Source organism: Hyperolius riggenbachi, chromosome 12 (genome assembly GCF_040937935.1).
Source record: "Hyperolius riggenbachi isolate aHypRig1 chromosome 12, aHypRig1.pri, whole genome shotgun sequence".
NCBI lineage: Eukaryota > Metazoa > Chordata > Amphibia > Anura > Hyperoliidae > Hyperolius > Hyperolius riggenbachi.
The window spans coordinates 73,658,369-73,676,057 of record NC_090657.1 but is presented as its reverse complement, the minus strand read 5'-3'; the positions used below and the strand labels follow the sequence as shown (position 1 = coordinate 73,676,057).

At 43.8% G+C, this 17,689-nt stretch overlaps 1 protein-coding gene across 7 annotated transcripts in view; it reads left to right on the top strand.

Moving 5' to 3' along the window:
- Positions 1 to 17,689, top strand: part of ZNF341 (zinc finger protein 341) — a 74,591-nt gene that overhangs the window by 29,301 nt on the left and 27,601 nt on the right. For all 7 annotated transcript variants that reach the window (XM_068262536.1, XM_068262534.1, XM_068262535.1 and 4 more), the window contains 2 exons: positions 9,969 to 10,118; positions 10,223 to 10,447. In XM_068262536.1, coding sequence (XP_068118637.1) covers positions 9,969 to 10,118; positions 10,223 to 10,447 — 375 coding nt within the window. The remainder of the gene's footprint in view (positions 1 to 9,968; positions 10,119 to 10,222; positions 10,448 to 17,689) is intronic.

Here is a 17,689-nt window from a genome sequence, read left to right as displayed (position 1 = left end):
CCTTTTTAAGAAAAACATTTCTTAGTTAAAGTGATCTAAGCAGCTCCTGGCTTCAAATAGCTGAAAGGGCTGCCATGTTTCAGGAGTTCAAAAACTCCTGCTGCTTTCACAATGTCTAATCCAGGCTAGGTGTGAAATTCTTCAAGTGCATCTTATGTTTTCTGTTTGAAGTACAATGGGGAAGGCTCAGGGTTTGTTTGTGGTCAATTAAGTCTGAGGTGATTTCTTATCAGCCTTCCACCATCTGTTGATCTCCATCCATCCACATGTCCTTTCACGGATGCAAGAAGTGTGTATTTTAACCCTCAAATGTAAAAAAATGAGGTAAAATTAAAGGTTTTTTTTTTTAATAATAAACCACATTTTTAGAATGCATTTTTAATTTGCTATAGAGCTGCACTGGGTGTTAAAAATGATGCTCGGTTCACTTTAAAGCTGATACAAATCCTGCAATAAATCTGCAGTGTCTACTTCCTGCTTTCATGGAAGCAGACATATTGTTTACCAATTAGCTCTCTGCTGTGGCAGAGGAGATTGACGACACAGCTGTTGGATCAAATTACAACAAGTGCTTAGTAACAGATGAAGGGGAATTTGATAGGCAGAACTCTCTAAATGCATACAGAGTACATTTCTCTATGCTTTTTACTTCTTTCACGTGCAAGAGTTGAGGTTCACTTTAAATACAAAGCAAGTGGTAAAAGATATTGGGTTCTATTCACAAAGAGCCAAAATTTCCGCAAAATGTTACAGCCAGCGGTAAACCACATTCACTAATATTTTCCGCATGCGGGAAAAAAGATGCGGAAACAGCTATTATTCATGCGGTAAAAAGGTTGCATGAAAAAGTGTTTAAAAAAAAAGTTAAAGTCCAGCAAGCACAGCCCTTAAGCCTCCACACTTTATTAAAGTCAATGGGATGCGGAATATATCACCTACAACTTGTAGGTGATAAAAAAATCGGTAAATAATGACGAAATGATGCGCCTGAACATTTTTGAGAATTGATTTTTTTATTGCGGAAAATACCGACTTTTGCGGAAATTTTTCCGCATGAATCCCGCACTTTTATCACACTTTTTCCACATGCGGAAAAAAACATGCGGAACATTTTGAGAATGTCAACTTGATGGTATTTTGGTTGCAAACTTCCCGCACGTACTTTACCGCATGCGGGAAGTCTGAGAATAGAGCCCAGTGAGTCAGTTGTTACAGAGAGAAGGGATCCTGGAGCATTGGCGAGAACTTGGGTGGCTGGGCCTATACTTCGCAACTATTTGAGCTCTGCTAAGAACATGCAGTCGTTTTTGTCCAGGGTAAATTATAAAGTACACTCACTGAATGCTTTATTAGGAACAGTATGCTACTGGGTAGAGTCTCCCTTTGCCCTCAGAGCAGTTTCTGTAGGCATGGATTCTATAAGATGTTAACATTATTTAAAAAATCTGGTCTATGTTGACATGGTTACATCTCAGATCTCCAATTCTATCTCATCCCAAACCACCATCAGCCTGGACCTCTGACTTGTTGGCAACCTAGATTCATCATGTTGATGCAAATTCTGACCCCACCAATCTGGATTGATCAGACCAGGCTACTTTTTTCCCATCTTTAGCTGTCTGCCCCTTTAATCCCGCGCCCCCTGCAGCCTACTTTCTCTGTCCCTGGCTGACAGAGAACACATAACGAAAAAAACGGACCGATTCCCTTAATCTGATCAAATCAGTTATTGGATATTCAGCTGTTAATGGGCACGACCAATCATTTCTGATCAATTACCGCAGTGATTGGAAACAATCGATTGCTTGTGGGATTGTATAGTTAATGGCGACCTTAACACTAACCTCCCGTCTCCAACCTTAAAGAGAATCTGTATTGTTAAAATCACACAAAAGTAAACATACCAGTGTGTTAGGGGACATCTCCTATTACCCTCTGTCACAATTTTGCAGCTCCTCGCCGCATTAACAGTGGTTAAAAACAGTTTTAAAAAGTTTGTTTATAAACAAACAAAATGGCCACCAAAACAGGAAGTAGGTTGATGTACAGTATGTCCACACATAGAAAATACATCCATACACAAGCAGGCTGTATACACCCTTCCTTTTGAATCTCAAGAGATCATTTGTGTTTCTTTCCCCCTTCTGCTCTCATGCACTGAAGTTTCAGGCTGCTCTTTTCTTCCTGCAAACAGCTTTGCCCTTGTCTGTAATTCCTCAGTATGTGAAAGCCCAGCCAGCTCAGAGGGAGATTTATCCAGCTTGTAAAAGATAAGAGAGAAGCTGCTCTAATCTAAATACTATACAGGCAGTGTGCAGAGAGGGGCCTGGAAGGGGGAGTTCACAGCAGAACCACAACACTGAAGAACTTGGCAGCCTTCCAGACACAGGCTGACAAGTCTGACCGGGGAAAGATACATTGATTTATTACAGAGACTGTGATAGTACAAAGTGCTGCAGTAAGCCAGAACACATTAGAATAGCTTTTGGAACTTGTAGGATGATAAAAAACAGGATGCAATTTTTGTTACGGAGTCTCTTTAAGGCTATGTTCACATCATGAGACGCGGTTGGCCGTGCGTTTGGAACACATCGTGTACGAACGCACGCCATCTGCGTTTCTATGCGTTGCGTGGCTGATCCCATTCACTTCAGTGAATGGGTCAGCCACGCGTTTTGTTAAAAAATGCGTGCAGCATGCGTTCTTGGACTGCACTGGACCGGAACACATGCAGTGTGAACATCAGGCAGTGCAGTGCGAACGGGACCTAACACTGATCTATAACCGAACATGTTCCTATTCCCTCACCCTAACTGTCTGACCCTGATGCGTGTGAGTGAGCAACAGTGTGTATATTAGTGCGCTACTTTTTAACCACTTCCCGACCGCCTAACTCACAGAGGCGGCCGGGAAGTGGAGCCCTGAAGGACCGGCTCACCCACAGAGGCGGCGGTCCTTCTAAGGGCATGGGCGGAGCGATCGCGTCATCCGTGACGCGATCCTCCGCCGGCGCCTGTCACCGCTCGCCCGCCGCAACATCCCGCCGGCTATACGGAAGCGCCGGCGGGATGTTAACCCCGCGATCGCCGCATACAAAGTGTATAATACACTTTGTAATGTTTACAAAGTGTATTATACAGGCTGCCTCCTGCCCTGGTGGTCCCAGTGTCCGAGGGACCACCAGGGCAGGCTGCAGCCACCCTAGTCTGCACCCAAGCACACTGATTTCTCCCCCCCCCCCCTGCCCCAGATCGCAAACAGCACCCATCAGACCCCCCCCCCCTGCCCACCCCCCAGACCCCTGTTTGCACCCAATCACCCCCCTAATCACCCATCAATCACTCCCTGTCACTATCTGTCAACGCTATTTTTTTTTTATTCCCCCCCCCCCTGCTCCCTGCCCCCTCCTGATCACCCCCCACCCCCCCTGTTTACTGTATGCATCTATCCCCCTGATCACCTATCACTCACCCGTCAATCACCCCCTGTCACTGCCCTCCATCAATCAGCCCCTAACCTGCCCCTTGCGGGCAATCTGATCACCCCCCCACACCAATAGATCGCCCACAGATCCGACATCAGATCACCTCCCAAATCCATTGTTTACATCTATTCTCTCCTCTAAACACCCACTAATTACCCATCAATCACCCATCAATCACCCCCTATCACCACCTGTCACTGTTACCTATCAGATCAGACCCTAATCTGCCCCTTGCGGGCACCCAATCACCCGCCCACACGCTCAGATTGCCCTCAGACCCCCCCCCCCCTTATCAATTCGCCAGTGCATTAATTACATCTGTCCTTCCCTGTAATAACCCACTGATCACCTGTCAATCACCTGCCAATCACCTACCACCCATCAATCACCCCCTGTCACTGCCACCCAACAATCAGCCCCTAACCTGCCCCTTGCGGGCAATCTGATCACCCACCCACACCAATAGATCGCCCGCAGATCCGACATCAGATCACCACCCAAGCGCAGCGTTTACATCTATTCTCTCCTCTAAACAACCACTAATTACCCATCAATCACCCCCTATCACCACCTGTCACTGTTACCCATCAGATAAGACCCTAATCTGCCCCTTGCGGGCACCCAATCACCCGCCTACACGCTCAGATTGCCCTCAGACCCCCCCTTATCAATTCGCCAGTGCAATATTTACATCTGTCCTTCCCTGTAATAACCCACTGATCACCTGTCAATCACCTGCCAATCACCTATCACCCATCAATCACCCCCTGTCACTGCCACCCATCAATCACCCCCTGTCACTGCCACCCATCAATCACCCACTGTCACTGCCACCCATCAATCAGCCCCTAACCTGCCCCTTGCGGGCAAACTGATCACCCACCCACACCAATAGATCGCCCGCAGATCCGACATCAGATCACCACCCAAGCGCAGCGTTTCCATCTATTCTCTACCCTAAACACCCACTAATTACCCATCAATCACCCCCTGTCACTGCTACCTATCAGATTAGACCCCTATCTGCCCCTAGGGCACTCAATCACCCGCCCACACCCTCAGAATGCCCTCAGACCCCAGCCCTGATCACCTCGCCAGTGCATTGCTTGCATCTATTCCCCCCTCTAATCACACCTTGAGACACCCATCAATCACCTCCTGTCACCCCCTAGCACACCTACCCATCAGATCAGGCCCCAATTTGCCCCGTGTGGGCTCCTGATCACTCGGCCAAACCCTCAGATCCCCCTCACACCCCCTTCCGATCACCTCCCCAGTGCATTGATTGCATCTATTTTCCCCTCTAACCACCCCCTGAGACACCCATCAATCACCTCCTGTCACCCCCCCTAGCACTCCTATCCATCAGATCAGGCCCAATACAACCGGTCATCTAAAAGGCCACCCTGCTTATGACCGGTTCCACAAAATTCGCCCCCTCATAGACCACCTGTCATCAAAATTTGCAGATGCTTATACCCCTGAACAGTCATTTTGAGACATTTGGTTTCCAGACTACTCACGGTTTTGGGCCTGTAAAATGCCAGGGCGGTATAGGAACCCCACAAGTGACCCCATTTTAGAAAAAAAGACACCCCAAGGTATTCTGTTAGGTGTATGACGAGTTCATAGAAGATTTTATTTTTTGTCAAAAGTTAGCGGAAATTAATTTTTATTGTTTTTTTTTCACAAAGTGTCATTTTTCACTAACTTGTGACAAAAAATAAAATCTTCTATGAACTCGCCATACACCTAACTGAATACCTTGGGGTGTCTTCTTTCTAAAATGGGGTCATTTGTGGGGTTCCTATACTGCCCTGGCATTTTAGGGGCCCTAAACCGCGAGGAGTAGTCTTGAAACAAAAATGACCTGTGAAATCCTAAAGGTACTCATTGGACTTTGGGCCCCTTAGTGCAGTTAGGGTGCAAAAAAGTGCCACACATGTGGTATCGCCGTACTCGGGAGAAGTAGTATAATGTGTTTTGGGGTGTATTTTTACACATACCCATGCTGGGTGGGAGAAATACCTCTGTAAATGACAATCTTTTGATTTTTTTTTACACACAATTGTCCATTTACAGAGGTATTTCTCCCACCCAGCATGGGTATGTGTAAAAATACACCACAAAACACATTATACTACTTCTCTTGAGTACGGCGATACCACATGTGTGGCACTTTTTTGCACCCGAACTGCGCTAAAGGGCCCAAAGTCCAATGAGTACCTTTAGGATTTCACAGGTCATTTTGAGAAATTTAGTTTCAAGACTACTCCTCACGGTTTAGGGCCCCTAAAATGCCAGGGCAGTATAGGAACCCCACAAATGACCCCATTTTAGAAAGACACCCCAAGGTATTCCGTTAGTAGTATGGCGAGTTCATAGAAGATTTTATTTTTTGTCACAAGTTAGCGGAAATTGATTTTAATTGTGTTTTTTCACAAAGTGTCATTTTCCGCTAACTTTTGACAAAAAATAAAATCTTCTATGAACTCACCATACTCCTAACGGAATACCTTGGGGTGTCTTCTTTCTAAAATGGGGTCATTTGTGGGGTTCCTATACTGCCCTGGCATTTTAGGGGCCCTAAACCGTGAGGAGTAGTCTTGAAACGAAATTTCTCAAAATGACCTGTGAAATCCTAAAGGTACTCATTGGACTTTGGGCCCTTTAGCGCAGTTAGGGTGCAAAAAAGTGCCACACATGTAGTATCGCCGTACTCAAGAGAAGTAGTATAATGTGTTTTGTGGTGTATTTTTACACATACCCATGCTGAGTGGGAGAAAGATCTCTGTAAATGGACAATTGTGTGTAAAAAAAAAAATTAACAAATTGTCATTTACAGAGATATTTCTCCCACCCAGCATGGGTATGTGTAAAAATATACCCCAAAACACATTATACTACTTCTCCTGAGTACGGCAATACCACATGTGTGGCACTTTTTTGCAGCCTAACTGCGCTAAGGGGTCCAAAGTCCAATGAGCACCTTTAGGCTTTACAGGGGTGCTTACAATTTAGCACCCCCCAAAATGTCAGGACAGTAAACACACCCCACAAATGACCCCATTTTGGAAAGTAGACCCTTCAAGGTATTCAGAGGGGCATGGTGAGTCTGTGAGAAGAAAAAAAAAAAAAAAAAAAAGTTTCCATTTCTTCTAACTTGCGACAAAAAAAAAAAAATAATCTGCCACGGACTCACCATGCCCCTCTGAATACCTTAAAGGGTCTACTTTCCAAAATGGGGTCATTTGTGGGGTGTGTTTACTGTCCTGACATTTTGGGGGGTGCTAAATTGTAAGCACCCCTGTAAAGCCTAAAGGTGCTCATTGGACTTTGGACCCCTTAGCGCAGTTAGGCTGCAAAAAAGTGCCACACATGTGGTATTGCCGTACTCAGGAGAAGTAGTATAATGTGTTTTGGGGTGTATTTTTACACATACCCATGCTGGGTGGGAGAAATATCTCTGTAAATGACAATTTGTTAATTTTTTTTTTTACACACAATTGTCCATTTACAGAGGTATTTCTCCCACCCAGCATGGGTATGTGTAAAAATACACCACAAAACACATTATACTACTTCTCTTGAGTACGGCGATACCACATGTGTGGCACTTTTTTGCACCCTAACTGCGCTAAGGGGTCCAAAGTCCAATGAGCACCTTTAGGCTTTACAGGGGTGCTTACAATTTAGCACCCCCCAAAATGTCAGGACAGTAAACACACCCCACAAATGACCCCATTTTGGAAAGTAGACCCTTCAAGGTATTCAGAGGGGCATGGTGAGTCCGTGGCAGATTTCATTTTTTTTTTTTTTGTCGCAAGTTAGAAGAAATGGAAACTTTTTTTTTTTTTTTTTTTTTTTTTTTTTTTTTTTTTTCCTCACAAAGTGTCATTTTCCGCTTACTTGTGACAAAAAATAATATCTTCTATGAACTCACTATGCCTCTCAGTGAATACTTTGGGATGTCTTCTTTCCAAAATGGGGTCATTTGGGGGGTATTTATACTATCCTGGAATTCTAGCCCCTCATGAAACATGACAGGGGGTCAGAAAAGTCAGAGATGCTTGAAAATGGGAAAATTCACTTTTTGCACCATAGTTTGTAAACGCTATAACTTTTACCCAAACCAATAAATATACTGTGAATGGGTTTTTTTTTTATCAAAAACATGTTTGTCCACATTTTTCGCGCTGCATGTATACAGAAATTTTACTTTATTTGAAAACTGTCAGCACAGAAAGTTAAAAACATTTTTTTGCCAAAATTCATGTCTTTTTTGATGAATATAATAAGTAAAAATCGCAGGAGCAATCAAATAGCACCAAAAGAAAGCTTTATTAGTGACAAGAAAAGGAGCCAAAATTCATTTAGGTGGTAAGTTGTATGAGCGAGCAATAAACCGTGAAAGCTGCAGTGGTCTGAATGAAAAAAAAAGTGGCCGGTCCTTAAGGGGTAGAAAGCCCTAGGTCCTCAAGTGGTTAAACAAAGAGTCCTGCGCTAACTATGTTCCTGTGTGCACGTAAAAGGTGTTATCCTTCGTTGGTGCACTATGGAGCCGCTTCTCACTGGGTGGAACCAGATACTTGAATGCATAAAAGAGAAGAAAATAAGCGCTCCGATAGCGCATTAAAACTTTTAATGAAAAACCCGCAATGTTGTATTACACTTGCATTCCCTTGCTTTAAAATCGGGGTGTTTGTGGCCTCCCAACGATCAATCACCTCTGCTGCGGTCTGGCCAGGACACAGGGCTGCTCCGATGTAATTCCGCTGCTGCGGTCTAGTGAGGGGGCGTGGCCACTCCACATAACTGCCTCTACGTCACTACCGGTTTCGGCGCATACCATGCCTTCATCAGGTCCTGTGTCCTGGCCAGACCGCGGCAGAGGTAATTGATCATTGGAAGGTCAAAATCATGCTGATTTTAAAGCAACGGCAATGTAAGTGTAATACAACATTGCGTGTTTTTCGTTAAAAGTTTTAATGCACTATCGGAGCGCTTCTTTTCTTCTCTCTTTATGCTCTACTATTTAGCCAGACTAATGACTAGTGTTAGAATTCGGGATCCTGCATTCAGAAACCCAAATCATGCCACACTCTGCACGTCACGCTTTTATATGACTGGTGTTTCCCCCTTCCAAGCCAGAAGGAGGGAGCATCAGAACCACGTGAAACGTGGCATGAACCGCACGTGAACTCTGTGTCCCTTCCACTGCTTTGGGTGCTGAAGTGCAGTTTTCAGCATAAATTGGGTTGCTGAATTCACCAAAATTACTAATAACTGTCTGTACGCTGCCCCTACCGCTCTGAGTTGGGCTTATCACCGTTCATGAGCCAAACTCCTAACCGCTGCTTGCACTTGACTGGCAGCTGCACACCCCTGCCCCTCTGGCACACCATAGCCATAATTTGCATTGCGATCTATGGTGCTGCAGTAGCACATCTGTTACCCTCGCGCCTCATATCCCTGCTTCCACTCTGTCCTATTGATTCCTGTGTGAGAGGGTTGGCGGTGGAGACACTATGGCCCTAGTGCCGTACCTTGGTGGGCTTGGCCGTCTAATCAAAGGGTCAGGTCAAAATCCTAGAATTTGGGATAAATGTGAACAATGTTTAATGTAAATTTGCTTTAGTTATAACACAAGGAACGCTACCAGCTGCAATAAAACGAAACCACAGTTTTTCTGAACATGTACTTATTTTCCGACAGAGTTTTTGGACTGTTAACTGCATCTGCCACACATGCCTTGCTTTCACCTGTGAGATTTCTCAGCTTTGCTTCACCTATGCATAGGTTGCAACTGGAGGACTGTCTGCCTACAGGGATTACTGCCTATTACTAGGCTACATCATTGGCTATGTTTACTGTTTGCCATTTCTTTGCTTAGATGCTGTTCATCTGCTTCAAGCTTCAGTGTGTGGTCTTGTGCTTACATGTGCTTTTCTGGATGCTGCTGCTCAACTTGCTCCCTTGTGTCCTTTACATGCTTCAGGAATATCATCCATGAGCTGTGCTTGTAGATGCTGGCTATGAATTGCTCATTACAGGCCGGGGCTGAATCTCTGGCCGTTTCATTTACATGAGTGGCACTATTACCAAATCTCCATGGTGCAGGTTATTACAAAATATGTACATATCATTTACGGGGGACTGCAGCCCCTGAGATGTTACGGGGTTTGTGAGGAGTAATTTTTATGGGGGTGTTTTGAATTTTTATGGGATATTTGTATTGTATATATACATTTTTCATGCTGGTTGACATTGTTTGATATATGAATAAAGTTTCTGTCCTTTTCATGCACCCAAGAGCCAATTCTCATTTCTATTTTCGTTTACATGTATTTTGTTGGCATGTGCATGACGAGGACATTTATTATATCTTTTATGTCCATGGTATCACCATTTCATTTTTAGATCTATCATATCCCCATTTGACACTGCCCTACAATTGAGGCATTTGTTATATATTTTCCGACAGATCTCCACATATATTGCTGTTCCTCCGTCACCTCTGATCCAGACTCTGGTACAAGGTAATGTTTTGGTGAATGATGAGGTGCTGCTATCTGCCATGTCTGCCCTCACCTCTCTCGACCAGCCAATGCCTCCAGCGCCCCCTCCTGTACAGGTGAGAGAAGACACCTGCAATTATGTCATAAATCGAACCTTTACATTTTTTTGTTTTTGTTTTTACTCCTATCATATACTATAAAAACCTTGTTAATTTTTCAGAGCAATCTGAGTATGCATTCTGCAGGTACATACCTCCACACCCCATCTTTGCCACCTCGGCTGCCCCATCCGCCACCAGCGCACAGCCTTATGGGTGTTCCTGTCCAAGCCAACAGCAGCAGCTGCAGCACCGTAGTGCAGGTCTACAGCTCGCCTATCAGCATGCCAGGGAACACGGGCATGGAAATCCATGGGATGGGCATGCCACCCTACACTCAGATAGAGGTAAGTGCACAGCCGCAGAGATACTGTAATATGTTCATATTGTAAATGAAATATCAGCGCAACCATCGGTATAGATCCTCAATAAGATAAGCTGCTAAAGTCCAAAACTCCAGTTAGCGTCTTCAGATAACACAACATATAACCTTCAGCGCTATTCTCGGGTTTCCACCACCAGTAACACCAATAAGCAAGATGCTTTTACCAAATTGCATTTAGACCTTAATTACAGGGTCTAAAATAGAGCCTCATAAGACCAGCAGACATTTGGCATAAGATCTACCTATACCCATCTGGTCGCATGACACAGATCTGGATCTTCATAAATGTAAGAAAAAACTGCAGGGTCACAACAGTCAGACAAATCTAGCGGCAAGACCGAGGAGCTGTGGATGATGCTGCTTTATTCTGGACAGCCCCTGATGAAACTATATTAGTGAAACCGGTCGGTGTGGCTGATATCTGGCTGGAGGGCATCCTGTGATATATTTTCAACGCTTGTTATCTCTCTCTGTCCCTGTGGCAAGGGCCCACATGTGTCTTCTAATTGCTTTTTAAGCATTGTTATTAAAGTGGACCCAAATTAAAAATACAAGATTTCAGAAATAACATCTATTTTCTAAATTCTAATAATAAATAGCGGCCTTTTTTCGGCTGCATTATGACAAATATAAAATATTTTACATTTATTGGAGGAACCCCCTCCCTTCCTTTCATATTGCCGGGACAGAATCCGGCAAACTGGTGGAGTAGGAGGTGTCCAGCAAAGGAGGAATTGCTAATGGCTGCCACCTGTATAACCCTAGTTATGAAAAGAGAAGGGTGAAAAGCATGCACTGAAATGCTCATAGGCTTGAAGGAGTGTTTATTTATCTTTGTATGTGTCAGAGTGGTGCAACTAAATATTTTGAATTAAAGGGAACCTAAACTGAGAGGGATATGGATGTTTCCTTTTTAAAAATGCCAGTTGCCTGGCAGTCCTGCTGATCTCTTTGGCTGTAGTAGTGGCTGAATCAGACCTCAAACAGGCATGCAGCTAATCCAGTCTGACTTCAGTCAGAGCACCTGATCTGCATGCTTGTTCAGGGGCTGTGGCTAACAGTATTAGAGACACAGGATCAGCAGGAGAATCAGGCAGTGAGTAATGCCCCAAAAAAGACAGGCCAGAAGGACTGCGCTCCACAACACTTGACAGAATTAGAAGTATATAGAACCCAAAATGTCACCAGTATAGGGGATCCGCAAACTTTAACAGAGTACACACTCTCCAGTCACGATTTTAGTCCACAGGGAAAGTTGCGATCCCAATCCTGACCTCTCAGCGTGGCATAGGATTTCCCTGAAAAGAATGAGAATATAGTGCAATATTGCTTCCAATGAACCACCCAGTGATTCACTTCATGCAATTGTGTGAAACTGCCTCCACCAGTATATCAAGGAAACAAGGGGGGGGTATATATTCACCCCCTTAGTGAGTTGCACTCACCAGATACTTTCTTGTTTTTCAAGCATATAAGCCCTCCAGCCTGGGCAATCACAATTCAGGACCTTTAAAACATATAGATCGAAGCTTCCATAGCATAAAACCGTTTTTCATTTATTGCTAAAAATGCATAAAACATGCGTACCGGATTCCAGTGCATAAGCGTTTCTATGAGCGTGTCAGCACCGCCGCGGTCGGATCCACGCTGCACACCACAGTCCCCGCTTAGCTTCCTCCTTCCGTCCCACGTGACTCCTTAGCTCCGCCCTACGCGTTTCGTCATTTGACTCATCAGGGGCATGGAGTCACGTTCAATGGGACGCTGTTTAAATGCTCACAGTGTTGCCTCCCTCCTCATTCACCCTTACGGTCCTTCACCTCCCCCCTCATGCATATTCATGCATCCAGCCTCTAGCCTACATCCGGCAACTGGATCTTCCCCGCAGTGCAAACACTCTCATTTACATAAATAAATAAACCACCCTCTTTGTTTCCTCCCAATACTACCCTTGCCCTCCGTGCATAACACCAGTAAGCAGTACTACAACCCACCCCTAAATTATTAATACAATCCTTCCAAATTTCCATAATCATTACACTATTTATAATTCATTAGTCAATCGTGCAATAGACCCCCCATTTCAAGCAAAATTCCGTGATCAATTTACCATACCCTCTTAATTCATATACCTATTACCTTGGCAGGTATCACAAATTCATAATATCACCTCATATTTTTTATAATTACACATCCTTACACTTCATTTCCTCACTTGCGTAATTCCGTGTCTTCCCTCATATACTTTCAGTGTAGTGCTAAATATCCCTCATTTCTAATCCAACACCACCATCTAGTGGCCTTTGGGGAGAATATATTCTCATATCCCATCAATTTCATTCATTTCTTATCCTACACCCCCATCTACTGGTTTCTAATCATATTACACCATTTCACCACCCTCTAGTGTCATTCATTTATTCTCCTATCCCACTGCTATCATCCATACTTATTCTTCACCACCATCTACTAATTCAAAACCCTTTATACATTGATCCCACCCCTAATTTCTTACCCCTTATACCCTTTACTTCAGGGGACCTATTTCCTTATCAAACCCCACCGCCTGCTGCTCTATTATTTTGTATAACTTCCCCTAGTGACCCCTTGGTTCAAATACTACTTCCCTACTCAACATCACTCCAAATGTGATCAGTGATCCAAACTTTACCCTTAACTTAACCTCATTAACATATAGTGTAACCACACCACACTGTAATTATGAAACCGCAAAAAATAGAAAATATTAATAAAATACATATTGCACCCCCAAAATTCTCCCCAACCTTTCCCATTGTTGTAGACCAGAGGCTATAGGTACAGTATTCATTTCATCCATAGTTAATTATTACTAATAAAACAATTGATGTCTAGTTCCACATTCAACCCATATGGATGAGAGGACTGCATTTTAAAGATCCATTCAGTTTCCTTTTTTGACAACTCCTGCAGCCTGTTACACCCTCTCCAATTAGGTACCAGTTTCTCGATTGCTGTAAATTTCATTTGGGAAGGGTCACAGTTGTGTTTTTTAGCAAAGTGGGCCGATAAACTATGATTTTTATAGCCCTTCTTTACATTGTACACATGCTCATGCATACGTTCTTTCAAAGTTCTAGTAGTTCTCCCAATATACTGTAAGTTACACGTACACTGAATAAGGTACACCACATGATGGCTGCTGCATGTAATACATTGTTTAATCCTATGTTTTTTCTTTATAAAATCAACCGTTGAAATAAATTTTTTTTTTTGTAATCTTAGGTTTCACCTCCCTGCATGCATAGCAGTCCCCGCAAGGACTTATAAAGAAAAAACATAGGATTAAACAATGTATTACATGCAGCAGCCATCATGTGGTGTACCTTATTCAGTGTACGTGTAACTTACAGTATATTGGGAGAACTACTAGAACTTTGAAAGAACGTATGCATGAGCATGTGTACAATGTAAAGGGCTATAAAAATCATAGTTTATCGGCCCACTTTGCTAAAAAACACAACTGTGACCCTTCCCAAATGAAATTTACAGCAATCGAGAAACTGGTACCTAATTGGAGAGGGTGTAACAGGCTGCAGGAGTTGTCAAAAAAGGAAACTGAATGGATCTTTAAAATGCAGTCCTCTCATCCATATGGGTTGAATGTGGAACTAGACATCAATTGTTTTATTAGTAATAATTAACTATGGATGAAATGAATACTGTACCTATAGCCTCTGGTCTACAACAATGGGAAAGGTTGGGGAGAATTTTGGGGGTGCAATATGTATTTTATTAATATTTTCTATTTTTTGCGGTTTCATAATTACAGTGTGGTGTGGTTACACTATATGTTAATGAGGTTAAGTTAAGGGTAAAGTTTGGATCACTGATCACATTTGGAGTGATGTTGAGTAGGGAAGTAGTATTTGAACCAAGGGGTCACTAGGGGAAGTTATACAAAATAATAGAGCAGCAGGCGGTGGGGTTTGATAAGGAAATAGGTCCCCTGAAGTAAAGGGTATAAGGGGTAAGAAATTAGGGGTGGGATCAATGTATAAAGGGTTTTGAATTAGTAGATGGTGGTGAAGAATAAGTATGGATGATAGCAGTGGGATAGGAGAATAAATGAATGACACTAGAGGGTGGTGAAATGGTGTAATATGATTAGAAACCAGTAGATGGGGGTGTAGGATAAGAAATGAATGAAATTGATGGGATATGAGAATATATTCTCCCCAAAGGCCACTAGATGGTGGTGTTGGATTAGAAATGAGGGATATTTAGCACTACACTGAAAGTATATGAGGGAAGACACGGAATTACGCAAGTGAGGAAATGAAGTGTAAGGATGTGTAATTATAAAAAATATGAGGTGATATTATGAATTTGTGATACCTGCCAAGGTAATAGGTATATGAATTAAGAGGGTATGGTAAATTGATCACGGAATTTTGCTTGAAATGGGGGGTCTATTGCACGATTGACTAATGAATTATAAATAGTGTAATGATTATGGAAATTTGGAAGGATTGTATTAATAATTTAGGGGTGGGTTGTAGTACTGCTTACTGGTGTTATGCACGGAGGGCAAGGGTAGTATTGGGAGGAAACAAAGAGGGTGGTTTATTTATTTATGTAAATGAGTGTTTGCACTGCGGGGAAGATCCAGTTGCCGGATGTAGGCTAGAGGCTGGATGCATGAATATGCATGAGGGGGGAGGTGAAGGACCGTAAGGGTGAATGAGGAGGGAGGCAACACTGAGCATTTAAACAGCGTCCCATTGAACGTGACTCCATGCCCCTGATGAGTCAAATGACGAAACGCGTAGGGCGGAGCTAAGGAGTCACGTGGGACAGAAGGAGGAAGCTAAGCGGGGACTGTGGTGTGCAGCGTGGATCCGACCGCGGCGGTGCTGACACGCTCATAGAAACGCTTATGCACTGGAATCCGGTACGCATGTTTTATGCATTTTTAGCAATAAATGAAAAACGGTTTTATGCTATGGAAGCTTCGATCTATATGTTTTAAAGGTCCTGAATTGTGATTGCCCAGGCTGGAGGGCTTATATGCTTGAAAAACAAGAAAGTATCTGGTGAGTGCAACTCACTAAGGGGGTGAATATATACCCCCCCCTTGTTTCCTTGATATACTGGTGGAGGCAGTTTCACACAATTGCATGAAGTGAATCACTGGGTGGTTCATTGGAAGCAATATTGCACTATATTCTCATTCTTTTCAGGGAAATCCTATGCCACGCTGAGAGGTCAGGATTGTGATCGCAACTTTCCCTGTGGACTAAAATCGTGACAGGAGAATCAGGCAACTGGTATTTTAAAAGGAAAAATCCATATACTTCTCAGTTTAGGTTCCCTTTAAAGTTCGGTTTGGGTCTGCTTAAATTACATTAAAATTGATATGCTTAGATGAATATTATCTTTTGTGTGTACTGCGAGTACTGGTTGATGAAAATACCCAAGTAACTGGACATCTTCATTTGAGACGGAGACCAGCAGGGAAGATACCAGCCGCCGGTCTTATGAGGCTCTATTTTAGACCCTGTAATTAATTGTCTAAACGCAATCTGGTAAGCTCATCTTACTTATTGGTGTTACTAGTGGTAGAATCCTGAGAATAGCGCTGAAGGTTATATGTTGTTAATATGTTCATATTGCCCTTGCTTTGGTTCTGCATAAGAGGGCATACACACATCAAATTTTGATTGGCCAATTTTATGACCTCCATGTAGTATGAGAGCTTGCCTACAAAATCAATTCATTGTATTCTATATCTGTTGGTCCTCATGCTACATAGAAGAGGTACAACTGGCCAATCAGATATGTGTACCAGCCTTAACGCTACCTACACACATGCGATAACAGTCATCTGACGATTGTTGTGTGTACAGTGGCCGATGAGCGATATTGCTTGGGAATCCTTTATAATTCGTCCTGTCTTCTTATCAACCCCCGATGCCCAAGAATGACGGTTCACAATGCTTTTTACCAGTGGCGGCTCCAGGAATTTTTTTTCAGGGGGTGCTATGCAGGTGCTGGACCAATTTCCGGGGAAGCTGATGGCAAAAAAATGGGTGTGGCTAAAACCTGCGAAGCGCACTGCGGCAAAAAATGGGCGTGGTCATGACTGGATGAGGGCGGGGCTAACTAATTTAAATTGAACCCAGGGTTAGAGTGATATGGAGGCTGCCCTATTTATTTCCTTTTAAACAATTCTAGTTGCCTGGCAGCCCTGCTGATCTATTTGGCTGTAGTAGTGAACTGAATTACACCAGAAACAAGCATGCAGCTAATCTTGTCAGTTCTGACAATATTGTCAGAAACCCCTGACCTGCTGCATGCTTGTTCAGGGTCTATGGTTGAAAGAATTAGAGGCAGAGGACCAACACGGCAGCCAGGCAGCAGGTATTACTTAAAAGGAGATAAATATGGCAGCCTCAATATTCTTCTCACCTCGCGTTCCCTTTAAAAGTGCAACGCAAGACAGAGGGCCCAAGTTTTGGTGACCCTTTCCCCAGAAAATTCACATAATTGTGCAGGTTTTCTCAAGAAAATACACGTAATGTGAGCAGACTTGAACACACAACACGTTCAATAACCCCAATATGCACAATCGTTAGCAGAAATGGCCCCAATATGCACAATCGGTAGCCGATATGGCCCCAATATGCACAATCAGCAGTACCACCTGAAAAAGAAACGAAAAACCTATTTACTCACCTACAGCCAGAAGACCTTCTTTCCCGACCTCCTTGTGGCGCGCAGCTCCCACGTTCCTCTTCTTTCCGGACGTCAGGTTACTTCCTGCCTGCCTGCTGAGAGCAGGGCTACGGGAAAATGGCCGCCCGAAGCCCTGCACTGCAGACTCGAAGTCTGCAGGGCTTCGGGCGGCCATCTTACCGTAGCCCTGCCTGCTGCTCCGGGCTGCCGATGTGAACTGACTCGGCGTCTCTTAGACGCCTGAAGTCCACGCCAGGGGGTGCTTTGACAATTCTAGGGGGTGCTTGAGCACCCCCCTGGCGCCGCCACTGCTTTTTACAAACCCCACTAACCGATTGAAGCTGCTCCGTGTCCGCCATTCGTTGTCCCACTGCCCCCCCCATAGCAACAGAACACATCGTTGGCCTCAAGGCTAGGGATGTGATTGTACAACATCATTCCGCCAACTGTTGCCCCAGGGATTGTTTCTCGATCCCCGATGGGCGAC